This window comes from Alexandromys fortis, unplaced genomic scaffold, assembly GCF_014885135.2.
Source record: "Alexandromys fortis isolate MF-2015 unplaced genomic scaffold, M_Fortis_MF-2015_v1.1 scaffold_12, whole genome shotgun sequence".
Lineage (NCBI taxonomy): Eukaryota > Metazoa > Chordata > Mammalia > Rodentia > Cricetidae > Alexandromys > Alexandromys fortis.
The window spans coordinates 19608600-19627119 of record NW_026067937.1 but is presented as its reverse complement, the minus strand read 5'-3'; the positions used below and the strand labels follow the sequence as shown (position 1 = coordinate 19627119).

The following is an 18520-nucleotide window of genomic DNA, read 5'->3' as shown; positions in this document are numbered from 1 at the left end:
GCTCAGGCCCCTGTTCACTGCCACGCGGTTTCCCACACATGCTCCACCTTCAGGCCAGCATGTGACAAATTGTACAGCAGAAGCTTTGGCCCCTCAGCTGTGCAGAAATAGGCTGAGGAGGGGACCCAGGTGAGTGTTCACAGCCCAGCCTGGAGCTGGGAGCATGAGCATGACAGAGTTCTCTCCTGAGCTTCATGCGGGTCCCAGTCAAAACACAGGTGTATTAAGAACATTGTGTATGGTTACCTGTGGGCTGTGTGTGTTCGTGTCTAGACTTAGGTCATATCTTTAAGACATTTTGTTTTAGATCAGCAGCAGATCTTCCAAACTCTAAAAAGCGGCCCAGTTCAGTGCTCTTTGTCAGAGTATTCAATAACTTGTTCTTATTGAACAACAAAAAATCACCTTTAGATTGGACACACTTCCTTCCATCGTAAGCATTTTGGATAAGGGACGCAACCTGTACCTTACATTTCTACCTTAATTAAGTTGACTCAAGTACAAATTCAACAGAAGTGTATAATAAACTATCTAGTTTAAATTTTATACCCAGTAGTCTCATGAACAAGTTGAACTAAGCGAAGTGTGAACAACAAAGAGATGTTTACATGATGTTACATGAATATACGTGGAGAGAGGAGGAGTTTGAAGCGAGACAGGACAGCTCTGCAAGTTAGTCCCTCTGGAAGTGACCTGTGACCCCAGCATTGGTGGAACTATAACAGGGAGTGGGGCTGGGTAATAGAGGAAAAGACTAGGGGTGTGTGCAGAGAGGATCGTGGCCTCACATAGGCCCTTGGGGGCTGCCAGAGCAGAAAGCAGGACCTGCGGAATGCATCTAGCCTTGAATTCCTTGTACTCTGAGAGCTGAAGTCCAAGATGAAGGTGCATCCACAGCAGGTTCACCGTGGCTTTGGACATGACTGCTAACTCTCCATGAGACTCGGGAGAAAGTAGGCTGGACATGGTGGTACCTGATGTATTCCCAGCAGGATTCTCCTCATGAGGAGCTCTCCCTCAGTATATGAATCTAGGCTACAGCTCAATCATCGGGGACAGGCATTTTAATGTAAGAACCAAGGAGGGTCACTGAGAAGCCCAGTATGGTCCTTTTTCCTAATTCCCCAGGTGGTGCCTCTATTCCAGGGCCTATGACAGACAGGCCCTATGGCAACATTTGCTGCTTTGAGAAGCTAGAGGGGATTCCCGCATGTTGAAATGAGCAGGGCCACTGAACAGTGGTCCTGGCAGTGGACTCTGGTGGGCAGCCACTGTCAGCTGCCACACCTAAGCACACTCTTCTGACCTGAGCTGAGCTGTTCACCAGCCAGGTGCTGGCCTTGAACTCACCAGGTGGCTGAAGATGAATGAGCTTCAGGTCCTCCTGACTCCGCCTCAGTGCTGAGAGAGACTACAGGCATGCACCACCATGCTGATTTATACAGTGCTTCTGCAGTGCTGGAGATTGAACTCTGACCGTTGTGCACGCTAGGCAAGCACTGTACTACACCTTATCCCAGGCTCAAAAAGGTACCTCCAGGAAAATGGTGTGGAAAATTGAAGTCAGCCAGCACACTATGTTTACTAGATCCTTCGGTGGCAAGACCAAGCAGAAGAGACAGACTGTGGGCATCTGGCATCGTGGTTCCTGCATAAAAACAGTGGCCAGAGGGACTTAGACCTACAGTGCCATATCTGTGGCACAGTCAGGTCTGCCACCAGAGACTGAAAGGCCAGTAGAAGCACTGCTATTGGAGATCTCTAGCTTACAATACATGGGTTAATGTAAATAACAGAAAGGGGACTGTTTGGCACAGCAACACCTAGAAATAGATTATATATATATCATCTCATTCTCTCTCTCTCTCTCTCTCTCTCCCCCTCTCCCTCTCCCTCTCCCCCTCTCACTCTCACTCTCTCACCAGGGTTTCTACATTGTCATAGCTGTCCTGAATTCACTATGTAAACCAGGCTGGCCTCGAACTCAGAGATCTATCTGCCTGCCTCTACCTCCTAGCTGGGATTAAAGGGATGCACCTGGCCTTTCTTTCAGGCAGGGTTTCACTAGGTAGCCGTGATTAGCCAGAGATTCCCTTGCCACTGCCTCCTGAATGCTGGGATTAAAAATGTGTGCCATCACATCCAACTCAGGATATTTTCAAGTCACAAACCCGTGATGCTAACAAGATTACAGAAAATGAAGTCATGATTTGTTAACTGTGGACACTACGCTGTCACAGAAAACCCCCGGGAAGTAAAGCTACAGTGAGATGCTTTGAAACACTTGTGTGAATAAAGCCAGGTAACTGAATTCTGGGGGCAGTGCACATAGCGCTTGCCAGGGTTGCCTAGCAGACTGTTGGGCGTTTGACATGGGTGAGGACCCTGTTGCTCTCTGCAGTCCCTTCAGGTCTCTTCCAGACATGCCCATGGTACACGCTTCCCTTTCTTTTCACACCTGTATTTGCCAGGAGTTTCATGAGAAACTGCCACAGTGTTCCTGCGGTCCATAGCCATTTTTGTTAACATTGTCCTATTTTTAAACATAGGACAGGCAGCGTGAAGCACAGTGTTTGGTCCTTTAACTCTATAGTGGCTTTCTTATTTCCCACCCACTGTTGTGATATTTACCTCAGTCAGTGATCCACAGGTAGCATAAAACTTGGCTCTTAAAATTCTCACTTGTACATCTGAAATTTCCCACTCAAGGATAGCCTAAAAACCTTGGGCTTTCTAGGACCCTGGGTGTTGCTTTAAGTACTTGCTTAGCATAAGGCCCTGGGCTTGATCTCCAGCACCCTCAAGACTTAAACTATTTATTCTCAATTCTGACAGTATGTACAATACTTAAAATCTAGTAGTTCTCTGTCCTCTCCATGTAAATAAAAACATAAGAATATTGAATAAAGCCAGGCAGTGGTGGCACATGCCTTTAATCCCAGCACTTGGGAGGCAGAGGCAGGTGGATCTCTGTGAGTTTGAGGCCAACCTGGTCTACAGATTGAGTTCCAGGAGAGATTCCAAAGCTACAGAGAAACCCTGTCTTGAAAAACCTAAAAAAAAAAAAAAAAAAAAAAATACTGAATAAACATAAATAGAACTGACCAGACAGGTGGTGGCTGGCTGCACACATTTTACAATCCCAGCACTCTGGAGGCAGAGACAGGAGGATCTCTTAGCTCAATACCAGCATGGTCTACAAAGACAGTTCTAAGCCAGCCAGGGCTAGAGCAAGATCCTGTTATCAAAGTAAGTGCAGACAGATAACCAAATAGAATGTTAACACAGTAGCAATTCTATCCAGTATGAAAACATTGTAAAGCTTTATTTTATCAGTTTAGAAAATGTCATTTTACAGCATATCGAAGTATACAGCAATGCTGTCATCTTCAACAGCAAGCCCCAGCTTCCAATCCTAGCTGAGAATCAAGGTGCAGGAGCAAAGTGCTGGGAATCTATCGACAGGCAGCATCTTGAACAGAAAGGACTTGGAGCACTTAAGTGTCAGGCTTTCATCAGAGACCAAATTCCAACCTTAATTAATCCCACTGTAATTCCTGATCTGTGCAGTTAGTGTTGAACCAAACAAGAAAAGGTAATTAATGTTCAAGTGGGAGTCAGAATGAATGCCACTGTCACCGTGCCAGTGCTTTAGAACTTGCTTGGTGTCTGGCACCCAAGGTGGATCCAGTCAGCTTCCCAGGAACACAGACTTGCCAGACTCCCTCTACTATACTGAGGAACACATTGGCCCATTCTTAGCAGAATAAAATTCTCTACTTCCATTTCCATAGATTTATTATGTGAGGAAACACAGTCATTCTTACAGCTCTCTGCACAGCTTTCCATTCCCCAGAACCCAGCACTGTATTCACACACAACATTCCATATATCAGACTTCAGGAGGCACCAAATAATCACCACAACCACACAATTCTATGAAATTCAAATTTCCAATTATCTTAAATTAGTATTTTTGTTTGGCTGGGAATCAGTTATGGTCATGTAAAAAAAAAAAAAAACCCTATGCTCAGCAGAGTGGTACAAGCCTTTAATCCTGGCACTTAGGAGGCAGAGGCAGGGAGATTTCTGAGTTCAAGGCCAACCTGGTCTACATAGAGAGTTCCAAGACATCCAGGACTACATAGAAAAACCCTGTTAAAAAAAAAAAATCCTAAAAGAAAAAAAGTAATCAGCAATGGTGATTTCCAACTTTTTAAGTACGTAGAGCTAAAAAATAAAAAATGTTGGTCTGGTCTGAAATGAGTTAACTAAGTCAAGGAGTTTTATGGCCTAAATCACTGCAGAAACCATGTAAGGTTTTTGGTTTTTTTTTTTTTTCTTGATTTTATTTATTTATTATGTATACAGTGTTCTGGCTGTATGTGGTCAAACATGCCAGAAGAGGGCAGCAGATCTCATTATGGATGGTTGTGAGCCACCATGTGGTTGCTGGGAATTGAACTCAGGACCTCTAAAAGAAATGCCAGTGCTCTTAACCTCTGAGCCATCTCTCCAGCCCTACCATTTAAGGTTTTACACAATTTTATGTCTTAACACTATCTTTTGTATTCAGAAGAGAAATAACCCTTAGAAGCAGTGGTATAAAAACAGCATCATGGACACAAGCCACAGGTGGAGGCTAGTGGGTAAGCAGGTCTTGGAAAACACTTTCTACTAGAGGAACATTAGATATCAGCATAAAGCAGAGCATTCTACAAGCTGTAGCTCCCACCCGCCTACACTTTCCTTTACTGAACAATCTGAAATAACCTGCAATTCTCCTAAAAGTTTTTTTTTTTTTTTGTTGCTTTTGAGGCAGGGTTTTTCTACAGAGCCCTGCCTGTCCTGGAGTTCACTTTGTTGACCCAGCTGGCCTTGAATACACACACCTGCCTCTTGCTTCCAGTGCAGCTATTAAAAGCATCAGCATTCCTGGCGCTTGTGTTTTAAAGTGCAACACAGCATTGGAGGGGTCACAAAAGGTCCCTTCCCTGTGCTTGAGGCATATCTATCTCTCCTCAATTATCCACTAAGTTAAAAAAAAAGGGGGGGGGACACCCATCAGGGCAGAGGATGTGGCTTGCCTGGTATGCACAAAGCCCTGGATTTCCCAACACAGCATAAACTGGGCATGGTGGCACACACCTGTAACCCCAGCCCTTGGGAAGTGGAGTTAGATTTAGAAATTCAGGGTCTTCCTTGGGTACAAAACCAGCCCATGACACCAGCCTGGGCTGAAACCTATCTCAAGAAAACAAACAAATCTCTGCTCAAAGCAGGCATTCTTTAACAGTGAGTTTGCATTACTTTTCTAACTCCTCATCTACACAGACCTTGAACTACCAGTAAATATTCAAAAAAGGAGCTCTGCATTCACCTTAAATCTCAATGGCTCCTAAACCAGGCTGGGGCCTACAGCAGCCTGCAGCCACTCACCCACGGCCAGGCTTCTTGGGGTGTGCCTTTCCCTTCCTGAACATGGCAAAGGCACTGCAGCAGCAAATTCATTGGTCTGGAATATGTTAAAAATTCACCATAGTCCTCGTGATTCCCGGAAAGATGCACCCGAGCGAAATACTATGATGCTAATTAGCCGTGGAACATACTATCTTTTGGATGTCTGCGGAGTTGTTTTATGAAGACTTCCATGTACCTATGAACACTGGAGAATCTGGTACCCACTTATCCAAATCTATCCCAAACCAGTTTTCCCAACTCCTATCTTCTCTCCAAATGGATTAGTTTAAGGAATACATAAAGCCAATGCATTACATAGCACTGACCATTAAGAAGCTACAATTTTGCTGGGGTTTACATATTTTTCTAGGTGGCACAGAGTGCATTGCTCCTGGATGTCCTACGGTGAGAAGTGTGTTTCAAGTCGGAGGGTAATCTGAAATGCCATGGTGTGACCATGCATTCCTTAAGGAGTTAGTATGAAAGTGTGGCTTATGCACTAATAATTCCAGTATGGGGGCACTTAACACATTTTCTTTTCTCCTTTGACTGTGTTTCTACGAGGGTACTGTGTATGCTGTTTTGACTCTGAGGAATGTCCTGACAAGTGTCATATAAATACAGATAGTGCACTGTAGTCTGTGCACACACACACACACACACACACACACGCACGCACGCACGCACGCACACCCCAGACCAGGGACTCAGACCACAGAAGTGGTGCTCTCGGGATTCACCCGCAGGAGTCTGGATGCATTCCGCAGGTCCTGCAGCTGCTTGGCAGGCTTCCCCACACCTTCCTCAAACCTCCTCTCCACCACTGGGAGGACAGTTTCATAAAGGAAGGATGCATTCTGCCTGATGAAGGCCTTCTTCTCTGGGTCCTGCTCGCACCGCAGGCTGTAGTCCACGTGCTGCACGGCGACCAGGATGACTTCCACCAGACTCTCCAGGAGCACCATGTGTAGCTCTGGGAAGTACAGTTTCAACGCCTCCTCCAGGAAGCCCATGGTCTGCTTGGTGAAAGCCACCACCGTGTAGCTCAAGTTCACCCAGCAGTCATCTCCCGTGTACTGCTCGAAGTTACTGACCCCACAACTTCTCATCTCCTCTTTGAGCTTTCCCAGGGCCTCAGGGGTCATCAGGTTCATCCGGCGCCACATCTCCTCTGAGTTTCGGTGCTTGGTGGCTTCAATGATAATCTCCTTGTAACTGTGTAAGGCCCCCTGGATGTCCTTCACCAGCAGGGCATGGATGATGAAGGTGAGATCCAGCCCAATCTCTCCCAGCTGTTGGCAGTGCTCCTTGGCCACTTTCACACACTCGGCTGCAGTGGACAGGCTCTCCTTGCTGTCGAAAACCTGCTTGCTGAAAGCGTCCACAAACATGCCCATCGCAGACCTTGCCCAGACCACGAATGCAGAGTAGCAGCCGCTGTCCGTGCCTGCAAAGTCTGTCTCAAATTCCCTTGCCGTCTCCAGCAGGCTGGTAAAGAAGACATGGCAGAGCTTGTGGATGTACAGCAGGGTGGCGCCCTCGATCCGAAGCTGGCGGATGGCAGTGTGCACGGCTGCTGCCCTGTTCCTCAGAAACAGCTCACAGGCCTTCGTGCACTGGCCCAGCCGGATCAGCTGCGACACTGCCCTGCGAGTCGCCTTTGGGCCGCCTCTCAGAGAGCGATCCGGGGAGAGCTCAAACACCAGCACGTCGGTGAGCTGCCGCACTCTTTCGTCCACTTTGGCCCTCAGCTCTTTCACAGGAGGTGGGCTGGGCTTATCTTCCAGGTAGTGATTCAGTTTGTCCAGCAAGTCCACGGCGCCCTCAAAGTCCCTCTGCGCAATACAGACATCTAGGTCTTCGGGCAACTCCTGGATCCACTCCATGGAGAGGTCTACCTTTTCCTCCTCGACCTCGGGGGGGACCAGTTCTTCATCATCCTCGTCCTCAAATGGGTTGCCGCTCTTGGAAGTGACCGGTGGCGGCGCGCGGGGGGCCGCGGCCTCCTCCTGCTCCCTCCTCCTCTTGTCGCTGAGCGCCCTCTTGGTTTCCTCCAGCACTTCCAGCCACTCGCGTTTAATCTTGGCATTTTCCGCCTGAAAGATGCGGCTCTCGGGGAACATGAGCAGCTTGAACATATCCTTCATGGGCGGGTTGTCCTTGACGTTGACCACCGCCAGGCGGTCCAGCGGGTAGAGCGCGTTGTAGCGGTACATGCCCCGCCGCTGCGGCAGCCAGGTGGCCACCAGCAGACAGTCGTTCATGAGGAAGCCGTGCACGCGCTGCAGCTGGGCCATGTGGTCCGCCTCGTACTCCACCAGGTCCCCGTTGTACACCAGGTACTGGCCCGGCGTCTCCAGCAGGTCCCTGCAGCCCTCGACCTTCTCCAGCAGCGTGGTGAGCGTGCGTTGCTTGCCCTCCTCGCCCGCGCCGGGGCCGTCGCGGGGACCGCCCGCCGAGCCGGGCAGGAAGCCTGCCTGGGCCGCCCCGCGCTCCCGGGGCCCCGCGCCCGCCGGGTCCTCAGCCGTGGAGGCGCCCGCGGCGGCGGCGGGCAGCAGGGCCAGCGGGATGCTCTCCAGGCTGCTCTTCTGCTCCGTCAGCAGGTGACTCAGCTGGTACATCTCGCTCTCCAGGTACGAGATCTCGCGCGCCGTCTCGATGAACTGCCGGTAGTTCTGGTAGACATTGCGCTTCAGGTTCTGCGCCGTCTCCTCCGCCAGCGCCTGCACGCGCTGCCGGTGCTCCTGCAGGTCGCGGTCGCCGTCCGATTGCTGCGACAGCTGCTTCACGTACAGCCGCGCCTCGAAGCCCCCCGACTCCAGCTGCCTCCGCAGGCGGCTCGCCCCGCTGTCCGACATGGCTGCTCCCCGTCCTGCGCCCGCCGCCCGCCGTCGCTGTCACTCGCCGCTCCCGGGCCCCACCCGAGTCCCACAGAGAAGACTGAGAAGGAAGCGGGGCGGGAGCGACACCCGAACGCCTGCGCCGGAGCTGAGCGTCGCATTGCGCCTGTGCGAGAGGCGAGGTTCTCCTCCTGCGCCTGCGCGTGGTGCGGAGGGCCGGCGGAGCGCCTGCGCGCAAACGGCCACGCCTTAAGGCGCGTGCGCAAAGGAGCCAGTGCGGAAGTCAGAGGCGGCTCGGACGTGCAGTAGACCTGACGTGAGACGCGGGACGTCAGGAGCCTTCAGGAGGCAGCCGGCTGGCTTTCCTCAGCCGTCCCTAGCCCGAGCCCCGCGTTCCTAAGCCGGTGTCCGCGGGACGACGCGAAGCCGCTTCCGCCGAGGCGTTCGAGGCGAACCGGCGCGCGCCCGACCGCCAGCCCCGGAGCTCTCGCGAGACCCGTGCGCCGCGCGAGCAGTACCGGCGTCTCCGCTGTGGCCTGGGCGGGAGTAGCGCGATGGACGAGGACCTGGTGGTAGCGCTGCGGCTGCAACAGGAGTGGGACGTGCAGGTGGCGCGGCGCGCGGCGGCGCGGGAGCCCGTGTCGTTGGTGGACGCGTCCTGGGAGCTGGTGGACCCCACCCCGGACCTGCAGGCGCTCTTCTTGCAGTTTAACGACCGCTTCTTTTGGGGGCAGCTGGAGGCGGTGGAAGTGAAGTGGAGTGTGCGCATGACACTGTGAGTGCTCCCCACGAACGGCTCCGAACGTCTGGGAGGGCGAGGCGGCGGCGTTGTCGTTGGTGTCCCCCGCCTCGCGGCGGACGGAGACGTGCCTGCGCTCCAGAGCGGGCCGGCTTTAACGGCCCCCGGTGCTGTCCCAGCGGGATCCCCGTGCCACCCGTTGAATCAGAGAAGCCCCAGTTGAGCTAGCAATCTGCCCCTCTCCTCCAGCGTCCTGTCCCCTAGAAAGCGGCCTGCGGTAGAGCAGGGGAAGATGTAGTGTAGCTGTCACTTCACACCACCCTGTGCCCCTGCCGACGCGGTGGCTAAACTGTTCCCTGCTGATCATTGCCTGTGTGGGGCTGACTGGGTGACAGTGGGTGAGGGCGAGCAAGTGTCACTGCCTGCAGCCAAGTGTTCCCCTAAGGAAAGCCTTTAGGGACGTTTCCTGTGCACCGCACAAGAACCGGTAAGGATCTGCTTTTGTTTTTCGTTTTGTTCGTTTGCTTTTGAGACAGAGCCCCACTACGCATCCCGTCTGGCCAGGAACTTAGGAGATCTGCCTGCCTCTGCCTCCATAGTGCTGGTGTTACGGGCGTATTCTGCCAGGGCAGGCTAGGGTTTACTTTTGATCAATCTCCTCTGACTCTCCAAACAGTGGATTTGGTGAACCTAATCCATTGTTGTGATTGCTTTCCAGGTGTGCTGGGATCTGCACCTATGAAGGAAGAGGAGGAATGTGCTCCATCCGTCTCAGTGAACCCCTTCTAAAACTGAGACCCAGAAAGGACCTTGTAGAGGTATTCTTTGATAAGCCTGGTTCTCAGCTCCGTGGTTTGCAGGGATTTGTTTGGGTTTTGTTTGTTTTTGTTTTTTGTTTGTTTGTTTGTTTGGTGAAGACAAGATCTTAATGCTAGCCCAGGCTGGTTTTCCCTGGCCAGGATATTTTGTTAATTTTTAAGAGGCAGTCTCTGTTACCCAGGTTGGCCATGGTTTTATGTGCTTCTGTTGCTTGCTTCAGCCTCCTCAGCAAGCTGGCATGCATGTACCCAGCTATTTTTTAGGGGGGTGATGCCACCAAGCTGGTCTCAAGTTCCTGATCCTCTAACCTTGTGTGCTGGGATCACAGGCAGGCAGCATTTCGTGCCCAGCATATACTTTGTGCCCATTTAGTCCTGGGCTGTTTGTTCTTTTGGTATTGGCATTTCCATGCTGGCGTCAGGAGTCCCTTGTGTTCAGAATTCAGAGCCCATAATAATAATGTTGCTGAGTTGTCAGAATCCTCTTTTGATATTGCTTACAGTGGGTTTCTCTATTGGAACTGTAAAGTTTTTATGTGGTTGGAGTCATCAACCGTCCGTGTTTGAGTTGGTACATAGATAAGTAGGCCTTTTTGAGCAAGTGTAATTCCTTGAAAGGAATTGTTCACTGGGATCTGCAGAGCTTGGAATATACAAAGTTTTGTGTACTTAGGCCTACAGATGGCTAAGACTCCTAAATTAAGAAAGAAAATGCATTTTCATCTTCAGACATGCCCTAGAAAATTAATTTGCTTGTTTCCTGTTGCAGACTCTCTTGCACGAAATGATACACGCCTACTTATTTGTCACTAATAATGATAAAGACCGGGAAGGACATGGCCCGGAGTTCTGTAAACACATGCATCGCATTAACCAGCTGACAGGCGCCAACATAACGGTATGGTGAGCTGCACATGTTCTGGGAGCAGGGGAGACAGTAAACCAGTTTAACCTCAAACTCACAATTCTCACTTAGCTTCCTAAGCACTGGGGTTATAGGTTTGTGCCCCCAAGCAGCAGCCATTCAGAGTTACCATGCTTAGATTCATTCTGTAAACTGAAGATTTTCATCCTTGAACAAGAGTTCTACAGAGGACTGGAGCGATGACTGCTCTTCCAAAGACCCGGCTTTAATTCCCAGCACCCACATGGCAGCTCACAACTGTCTGTAATTCTAAGATCCGACACCCTCACACAGACATGCATGCAGGCAAAACACTAATGCAAATAAATAATACATTTTTTTTTTTAAAAAAAAGGATCCTACAGAGATGAATGGGCTTGTCTAGACCATATGGGTAGAATGGCCACAGATGGCTCCAGCAACTCCAGATCAGCATCTTAGAGGAGCATCTCCCACATCTGTGACAGGCCCTCATTGGACATTCTTTGAGTTCTGACAGTGTAGTATTAGAGGAGCTACCACAGCCAAGACTGAGGTGTGCCCTCCCTACACTGGTGACCCTACTTGTACTGCAGAACTCTTCTGGAACTATCTGTTGTCATGGAAACGAGGTGACAAGAGTGCTGCTGTTGGGGGCCTTGAGCAAGGGTGTGGAGTGTATTAGCACAGCTTGAGCACTGAATACTGTGTTGTGGGAATTTTTAGTTTTCTGTAGGAAGAGTCAGGCTGTTGGCCCAGCCCTTTAGCAGTTTATATTGTTTCTAGGAATTTATGCTTTAAGGAAATGTGTATGCTTTCTTTTGAGAGAAAAATTCCTCCCAGTTGGTCCCAACTCTTTCTCCTTGCTGCAGACTTGCTACAGTGCTATAGTAAACCACTTTTCGGTCTCAGATTTTGATAATGTTCAATCTCTGAAACAGCATTCATAGATGGGCTTTATGGTTATTTCCCCCAATACACCAAAATCTCTCTCTCTCTCTCTCTCTCTCTCTCTCTCTCTCTCTTTTGTTTTGTTTTTCGAGACAGGGTTTCTCTGTAGCTTTGGAGCCTGTCCTGGAACTAGCTCTTGTAGACCAGGCTGGCCTCGAACTCAGAGATCTGCCTGCCTCTGCCTCCAGAGTGCTGGGATTAAAGGCGTGTGCCACCACTGCCTGGCTCAAAATTTCTCATTTTATATGCTGTTATCTATGTACATTAGGAAGTTGTAAATTATCTGATGTGTCCCTTTAAAGTGAACTTTTGAAAAGAAACTAAATACAGTAGCAGTCTTTCACAAACTAGAAATGCCTGAGAAGTGGAATATTTAATAAACACACACACACACACAAAGACTTCTTGGGTAGCCCTGTAGAGGGCTAACTTGTGTCTTGACTGCTGGCCACTTCCCTCTGCCCAGGTGTACCACACTTTCCATGACGAGGTGGATGAGTATCGTCGGCACTGGTGGCGCTGCAATGGGCCCTGCCAGCACAAACAGCCCTACTATGGCTATGTGAAGCGTGCGACCAACAGGGCACCCTCTGCCCATGACTACTGGTGGGCTGACCACCAGAAAACTTGTGGAGGCACTTACATAAAAATCAAGGAGCCAGAGAACTATTCAAAGAAAAGCAGAGGAAAGACAAAACCAGGCAAGCAGCGCGCATCAGCAGTGGAGAACAAAGGTACCTCTCCATCTCACCTCCCATCTCTAACCTGGCTAGTGCATGGACAGTGCTCCTGTTGGGGAGCCAGGTTAAGGCTGCAAGGCTGTTCTTTTCAGGTATAAAGAATACAGAGTGGTGATGGGAAAGTGTGGCTTGCTCTGTGTGGAAGGGAGGAAAGGTGAACCGGTCTCCATCTACAGTATCTGAGGGAAAGTCCAAGGCAAATGACTGTCAGATTGAAAACAGTAACTGAATTAACATCACCCAGACTGTGACAGCCCTTCCTATCTTAGTGACTTCTGCCAAGGTGTCCGGGGAGGATGGGAAAGGAGTCTGGCCTGCATTTGTCCATGTTGTCCTTAGGAGCTGTTCCTTTTCTGAGAAGCTCTGAGGAGGCCAGGAGTCACTGAAGTTGATGCTTCCCCTTGCAAGGGTGTCAGTTTGGGGTCCCCTCAAGAGCCAAGCTGTAGTTCCTAATCTGAAATGCTGAGAAGTCAGGGGACTGGAGAACTGGTGCAGAGGGACTGAGTCTTTGGGAAGCTGGGTGAGTAGGGATCAGATTAGAGGAATCTGAGCACTGGGAACATTCCTTAGTTCCTATTTATTATTTCTTCATCTTTGCTGTTCTTAGTGCAAGGCTCTGACTAATGAAGTTTGCCTTCTCTTGTCAATGGGTGACTACTGCACAGATCTGAGAACAAAATAGTCCTTCAGTTTAGATAATTACCATTTGCTCAGTGTTTGTCGTGTGGCAATATGCCGAAGAAGAGTCTTGTCTGCTTCTTTTGCAGACAAGCCGCTCATCCCATTCAGTGGCAAAGGGTATGTTCTTGGAGAGACAAGCACTTGCCCTTCACCTGGGAAGCTGAGCACTTCATACGTGGTTAATGAAGCCAAAGGTCTCTCAAGTCAAGACCATTCAGCAAGTGGCCTGAAAATCGATTCCAACACTGAGGTGAAATGTGAGCAGAATGGTTTCCCAAGTAAAAAGCCTCATCTTGTCTCCCCTGTTCCCACTGCCAGTCACCAGAGTGTCCTGAGCAGCTACTTCCCCAGAGTCTCTGTTGCCAACCAAAAGGCTTTCAGAAATGTGAATGGATCCCCAGTTAAGAGTGGGACCACTGGGGACTGCACCAGGCATCCAGCCTCATCCAGTTCTCAGAGAAAGGTTCCACCTTCCAGAGCATCCCTGAGAAATGCCTCCAAAGCTGTGGCCTCAGCATCAGCAACTGTAGCACCTGCGACTGTGACATCCACAGCCATACCCCAAGAGGAGAGTGGGTCTGAAGACCAGTTCCCAAACAAGCGGCCCCGGTTGGAAGACAGGACTGCTTTGGATAATATCATCAAGGAGCAGACGCAGAGTGGTGGTGGTGATCCTCAGAATAGCCCATGGCCCACAGCCGCCAGCACAGTTGGGAACTCAGGCAGCTCATGCACTCAGCGACGGCTGGTCAACTGCCCCGTCTGTCAGAGTGTAGTTTTGGAGTCGCAGATTAATGAGCACTTGGACCGCTGCCTGGAAGGCAACAAAACCAATCTCCGACCTCGAAGAGTCTGAAATGCAGTGGGTCCCACGCCATCTGTTGACTTATGGTGGTGAAGGACCGTGGGTTACAGTCTGACTTGTTAAACCAGCAGCGTTCTAGTTTATGTACACATAGTGACTCTAGTCTGCATCTCCATCCAGGTATGTGTGGTGCTATGTCCCTGTAGTCCCAGGTACTCAGGAAGCTGAGATGGGAACATCCTTAAGCCCTTGACTCTGGGTAATGTAGGGAGCCACTGTCTCAGAATGTGTCAAAGTGCTGTGTTCACCCATGCCTTACCTGGACTTTGGCTCAGTTTGTTCAGTATCAATGTATGGTTTTAGGTACTTTCGTTTTCTCTTGAAGGTTTTAGAGAATTATTTTTATTTGTATAGTCTCAAGACAGTCTTATCAGGAGTCCTGACCGTTGAACACTTTTAATATCAAGGTCTATTCCTTGAACTTATGTTAATCTTTATGACGTCAGATTCTCTATCCGGACAGTATGAGGTGTAGTAGTTGTTCTCAAAGTACTCAGAGCTCTTCTCTTTCTTTTTTTTCAAAGTCATAGCAGTTGGATAAGCTTTTTCTATATTTTTAAGAGAGTTTACTTTCTATATAAAGGTGAAAGTGAATTTTAAAGACTTCTATTTTCAGTAATTTATATTTTAAGTATAATATATAAATCTGTCCCAGCTTTACTAAAAAGTGGCTGCAGATTTTTAAAGACCCTCCTGGATTGAAGTTTTTCTAGCTCATGACAGCTCGTGTTTAAAATCCCAGCATTTGGGAGGCTGAGGCAAGGAGATAGCTGTGGGGTTTAAAACCAGCTTGGGCTTAAGTTCCGATCTGGGCTATAGTGAGACCATGTCTCAAAAACAAAACAAAAAAAAAATTTTCTTTTTTCCCATCCCACCTTTGTCAAGAAGTGGCAGCAAATTTTAGAGTAGATAAAGAATATATAGTACAGTTATTTTGGAATGTTAGAACAGTTACTCAGTTCTGCAGGCCATATTTGATAGGGACTTAAGTGAATGGTTAATTAAAACCTGGTGCTAAAAAGTAGCTGATGGATAACATCTCACAAAGCTGCCTAATTCCCTGGAGAGCAGGGAGATGTCTGGAAGCAGCACTGTGAACCCTGTGCCAATGTGAGAACAGGTGTTGCCTGAGCACCGGGAAGTTGTTGCATCTTTCCGTATTGAGCAGAGGGAACACATACCTGGCTCAGTTGTCTCGTGGCTATTCCTCCACCTTGTGGACTCTGGTACAAGGTCATTATACATTGTAAGGTGCACAAATGACGGAGCATGTGGGTGAACCTGGTTTGCCTGGTGTTCCACTGTATCTTCCTCCCTTACCTTCCTGGCGGGGATGGGGAAGTCCTGTTGTGGTTGTGCCTTTATAGTGCTAGCCTCTCCATCCTCAAAGGTACAGTTTACCAGAGTATGAAGGTAGTGTCTTTGTTACTATGTGTAGAAGTTATTTTCATTCCTATGTAGAATTTAAAGATACCAGAAGTTTTCTCCTCACCCCAGTATATTGAACCATTGGAAGTATCCCAGTGCAGGGCTAAGTAATGCTGACAACACCCACTCAGGAGTGGAACTGGTCACAGGGTGTCTGTGTTCCGCTCTGCCAAACTCTGAATTCCTCCGCCAGCAGTGTGTAAGTGTCAGCTTTTCAGCATTCTTGACAGGATCTTTAGCCTGTCAGATTGGATAACAAGTTTTGATGTTTCTTAAAGCATGAAGTTAAATAGTATTAAATGTTTATAAATAAATGGCTACTAAAGTTTTGTTTGAATATGTGCCACATTTTCACCAATTTAATAGGTTGTAGGCAATTAAATATTTTTTCAGCCACACTGCATAAAGCCCTAGGGCCATGAAGTAAATGAGGTGCAGTTCATGTCCTTTCAGGAGCTATTTCCTCAGTGAGGAAAGATGCAGATCAATCTCAGTGCGCCGCATGACAGTGCTGGCATGGGGTTTCACCCTGGCAGTTTTTTAGTGAGTTGAGTTAGCTTGTTAAAGAAGGGAAAGGGCCTTAATAGGCAGAGGGACCAGCTTTTGAGGTGGAGTGTGGGTTGGTAGCAGGAGAAGTGCACACAGACAGACCATCCAGCAGAAGAGTGGGGCTACATCTGCTTTTCCTCCAGGCATCTGTGCAGTGCCCACGGCAGGAGAGAGGAGCTGGGCGTAGCACGTACCCAGCTTCATTTGAGAGGCAACATCAGGTTCTGAAATGCTCGAGAGAAAAGAGCCCACACTTGTTGGAGAAAATTTGCCCCTAAGAATAGTTGTCCCTGTATCAGTCATTCTTATTTACATCTATCAGTGAGACATGCTCCATTTTGTTCCTATTCGCCCTTTGGAAGCAAATTTCTAACCTCTCAGTGGAGCTCAAGTTGGTTCAGCTCCCCACTGTAGGGCCATAGCCGTAGGTTCTGTTTCTATAGAAACTTGTCTTTACCTCCCAGTTCATGCTGGTTAACAAAGCAACATGAGAAACCGTGTTTGGTTTTGGCCAATTGTGTACACACATCCTAACTGGGATCTGAGGTAAATGGGAAACACTAAAACCTTATCCTATTTCGTTGTTCCAAAGCTCTAAGATTGTATTTTTTAAAAACTTTACAGAATTTAAAAATAAATGAGAATGTTTTGTTGTAAAGCAGTTGATGTCTTTCTGATTTGATTTTTAGGAGCTGAGGGTGGAAGTGGTTCCGTATCTGTATCTGGTTGAGTGATCTACCACTGATGTGCATCCCTAGCCTGATGTCCTCTCTTAAGATCACCTAGGCGGGCTACCCTGGCTGCACCACCACAGCTATGCTGTTATCACCCGGGCTTTCCTCCCCTTTCCTTGATACAGAATATTAGTCCACACTCAGTTTGGGGTATAATCTCCATAGACTAGAGAAGATAGCCATGGTCAATAAAATGGTACAAAGTAAAAGGTTAGATCAGTTGGGAAGCTGTCTATGGCAAGTACCTCTTCCTGAATGTGCACTCTACAGAGCAGACATCAGAGGCCAGGGATGTCATCTCATCAAACCACGGCGCCCAGCACGCACAGGAATCAGACCACACATTTGCTGTCTTGGTTCTCAGCCTTGCTGTAGTTAATAAGCCCAAGATGTTTAGATGAAATTCATTTCAAAGCTGGCTACTTGAAGCCTTGGAAATTTCTTTTCAACCCTTAATCTTTGCTGATCCTACTTTTTTTTTTACACATTCTGTGGTGTTTGTATGTGCACGCGTACATGCATGCACTCAAGAGAACAACTTTAAGAGTCAGATGTCTTATTAAAGGTTTAAGATAGTTTTTTTTTTTTCTTTTTGGTTTTTCGAGACAGGGTTTCTCTGTGGTTTTGGAGCCTGTCCTGGAACTAGCTCTTGTAGACCAGGCTGGTCTCGAACTCAGAGAGATCCACCTGCCTCTGCCTCCCAAGTGCTGGGATTAAAGGCGTGCGCCACCACTGCCCGGCTAAGATAGTTTTTTGTTTGTTTTTTAGTTTCTCGACAGGTTTCTCTGTAGCTTTGGGCATGTGCCGCCATTGCCCGGCTTAAGGTAGATTTCTTTTGTGTATGTATATTATGTTAAATAATCCATCAAGTGGTACACATCTTTAATACCAGCATGCAGAGGCAAATGGATCTCTGAATTCCAAACCAGCCAGAGCTACACAGTGAGACCCGTCTCAGAAACTAAATTCATAAATACACATTTATATAACCTCTTATGCAAACAAACAAGGTCAAGAATGTAATCCCAGCACCCAGGCAGAAGGACTACATGGTTTGGTCTCAGAGTGAGAACCTGTCTCAAAAAAAACCTGCAACCAACATCTGGTTTCCTTTGTGTAAAATAACCTGGACCCACAGTGACTTGTTAGCTGCTCCATGGGGCCAGAAGTAGAAGATAGGAGGGTGGCTCCTCTGCACACTTGGACAAGCCATCCGTCCTGATGCTGCTGGGGCCACAGAGCACCGTAAGCTGAGCACAGCTGTGTGTGTGCCCTGCTATCTCGTACTTCTGGGCAGCTTATCCTCAGGGCTGCATTTCTACTTGTGTTTTCATTTGAATCCAGCCTTCCCTTAAGCCTTTCTTTTTTTAAGGGAGAACTTTCTCATGCCACAGCATGTGTGTTGGAGGGCAGTTTGCAGGAGTCAGTTCTTTCCTACCACATGGGTTTAAGAAGGGAACTTGGGTCAGGATACTTGACTTTAACTTGACAACTCTTTCCAATCTTCTTGTTTCTGTTCCTGGCAAGGATGACCTCCCCGCTGCCCCTTTCTTTCTTTCCTTTTAGGTTGCTTAGTTTGAGATTGGGATTCCACCATGTGAATCCAGCTGCCTTGAACTCCCAAGTCTGTTGCAGTAATTGCAGGAGTGTCCCACAGAGCTGGACATGGTTCCGTAGTTTGCCGTTTTATCCAAGAAAATGCTCATCTGACTGCATTTAGGTTTTCTCATTTTTTTTATGTTTTTTAACTTTATTTAATTTTATGTATGAGTACTCCACATGTACACCTGCATGTCAGAAGAGGGCATCAGATCCCGTTGTAGATGGTCATG

The 18520-nt window shown here is 48.4% G+C and overlaps 2 protein-coding genes across 2 annotated transcripts; one reads left to right on the top strand and one right to left on the bottom strand.

Annotated features, from left to right (window-relative positions):
- Window positions 1-3306: 3306 nt before the first annotated feature.
- Exoc8 (exocyst complex component 8) lies at window positions 3307-8465 on the bottom strand. Its single transcript, XM_050146892.1, has one exon. It carries the CDS (start codon window positions 8316-8318, stop codon window positions 6168-6170), a length of 2151 nt encoding a protein of 716 aa, XP_050002849.1. The 5' UTR covers window positions 8319-8465; the 3' UTR covers window positions 3307-6167.
- A 157-nt stretch (window positions 8466-8622) lies between these two features.
- Sprtn (SprT-like N-terminal domain) lies at window positions 8623-16615 on the top strand. The gene is made up of 5 exons (XM_050146893.1): window positions 8623-9075; window positions 9758-9857; window positions 10627-10755; window positions 12158-12425; window positions 13199-16615. The coding sequence occupies exons 1-5, from the start codon at window positions 8855-8857 to the stop codon at window positions 13966-13968; spliced, it is 1488 nt and encodes a 495-aa protein (XP_050002850.1). The 5' UTR covers window positions 8623-8854; the 3' UTR covers window positions 13969-16615.
- Window positions 16616-18520: the final 1905 nt, after the last annotated feature.

Excerpts from the sequence above, each read along its gene's own strand:
- Exoc8 (XM_050146892.1), bottom strand. The coding sequence starts at position 8,318 with ATGTCGGACAGCGGGGCGAGCCGCCTGCGGAGGCAGCTGGAGTCGGGG.
- Sprtn (XM_050146893.1), top strand. The coding sequence starts at position 8,855 with ATGGACGAGGACCTGGTGGTAGCGCTGCGGCTGCAACAGGAGTGGGAC. Across the intron at positions 9,076-9,757 it reads TGGAGTGTGCGCATGACACT|GTGTGCTGGGATCTGCACCT; the intron begins GTGAGTGCTCCC and ends ATTGCTTTCCAG. Across the intron at positions 10,756-12,157 it reads TGACAGGCGCCAACATAACG|GTGTACCACACTTTCCATGA; the intron begins GTATGGTGAGCT and ends CCCTCTGCCCAG.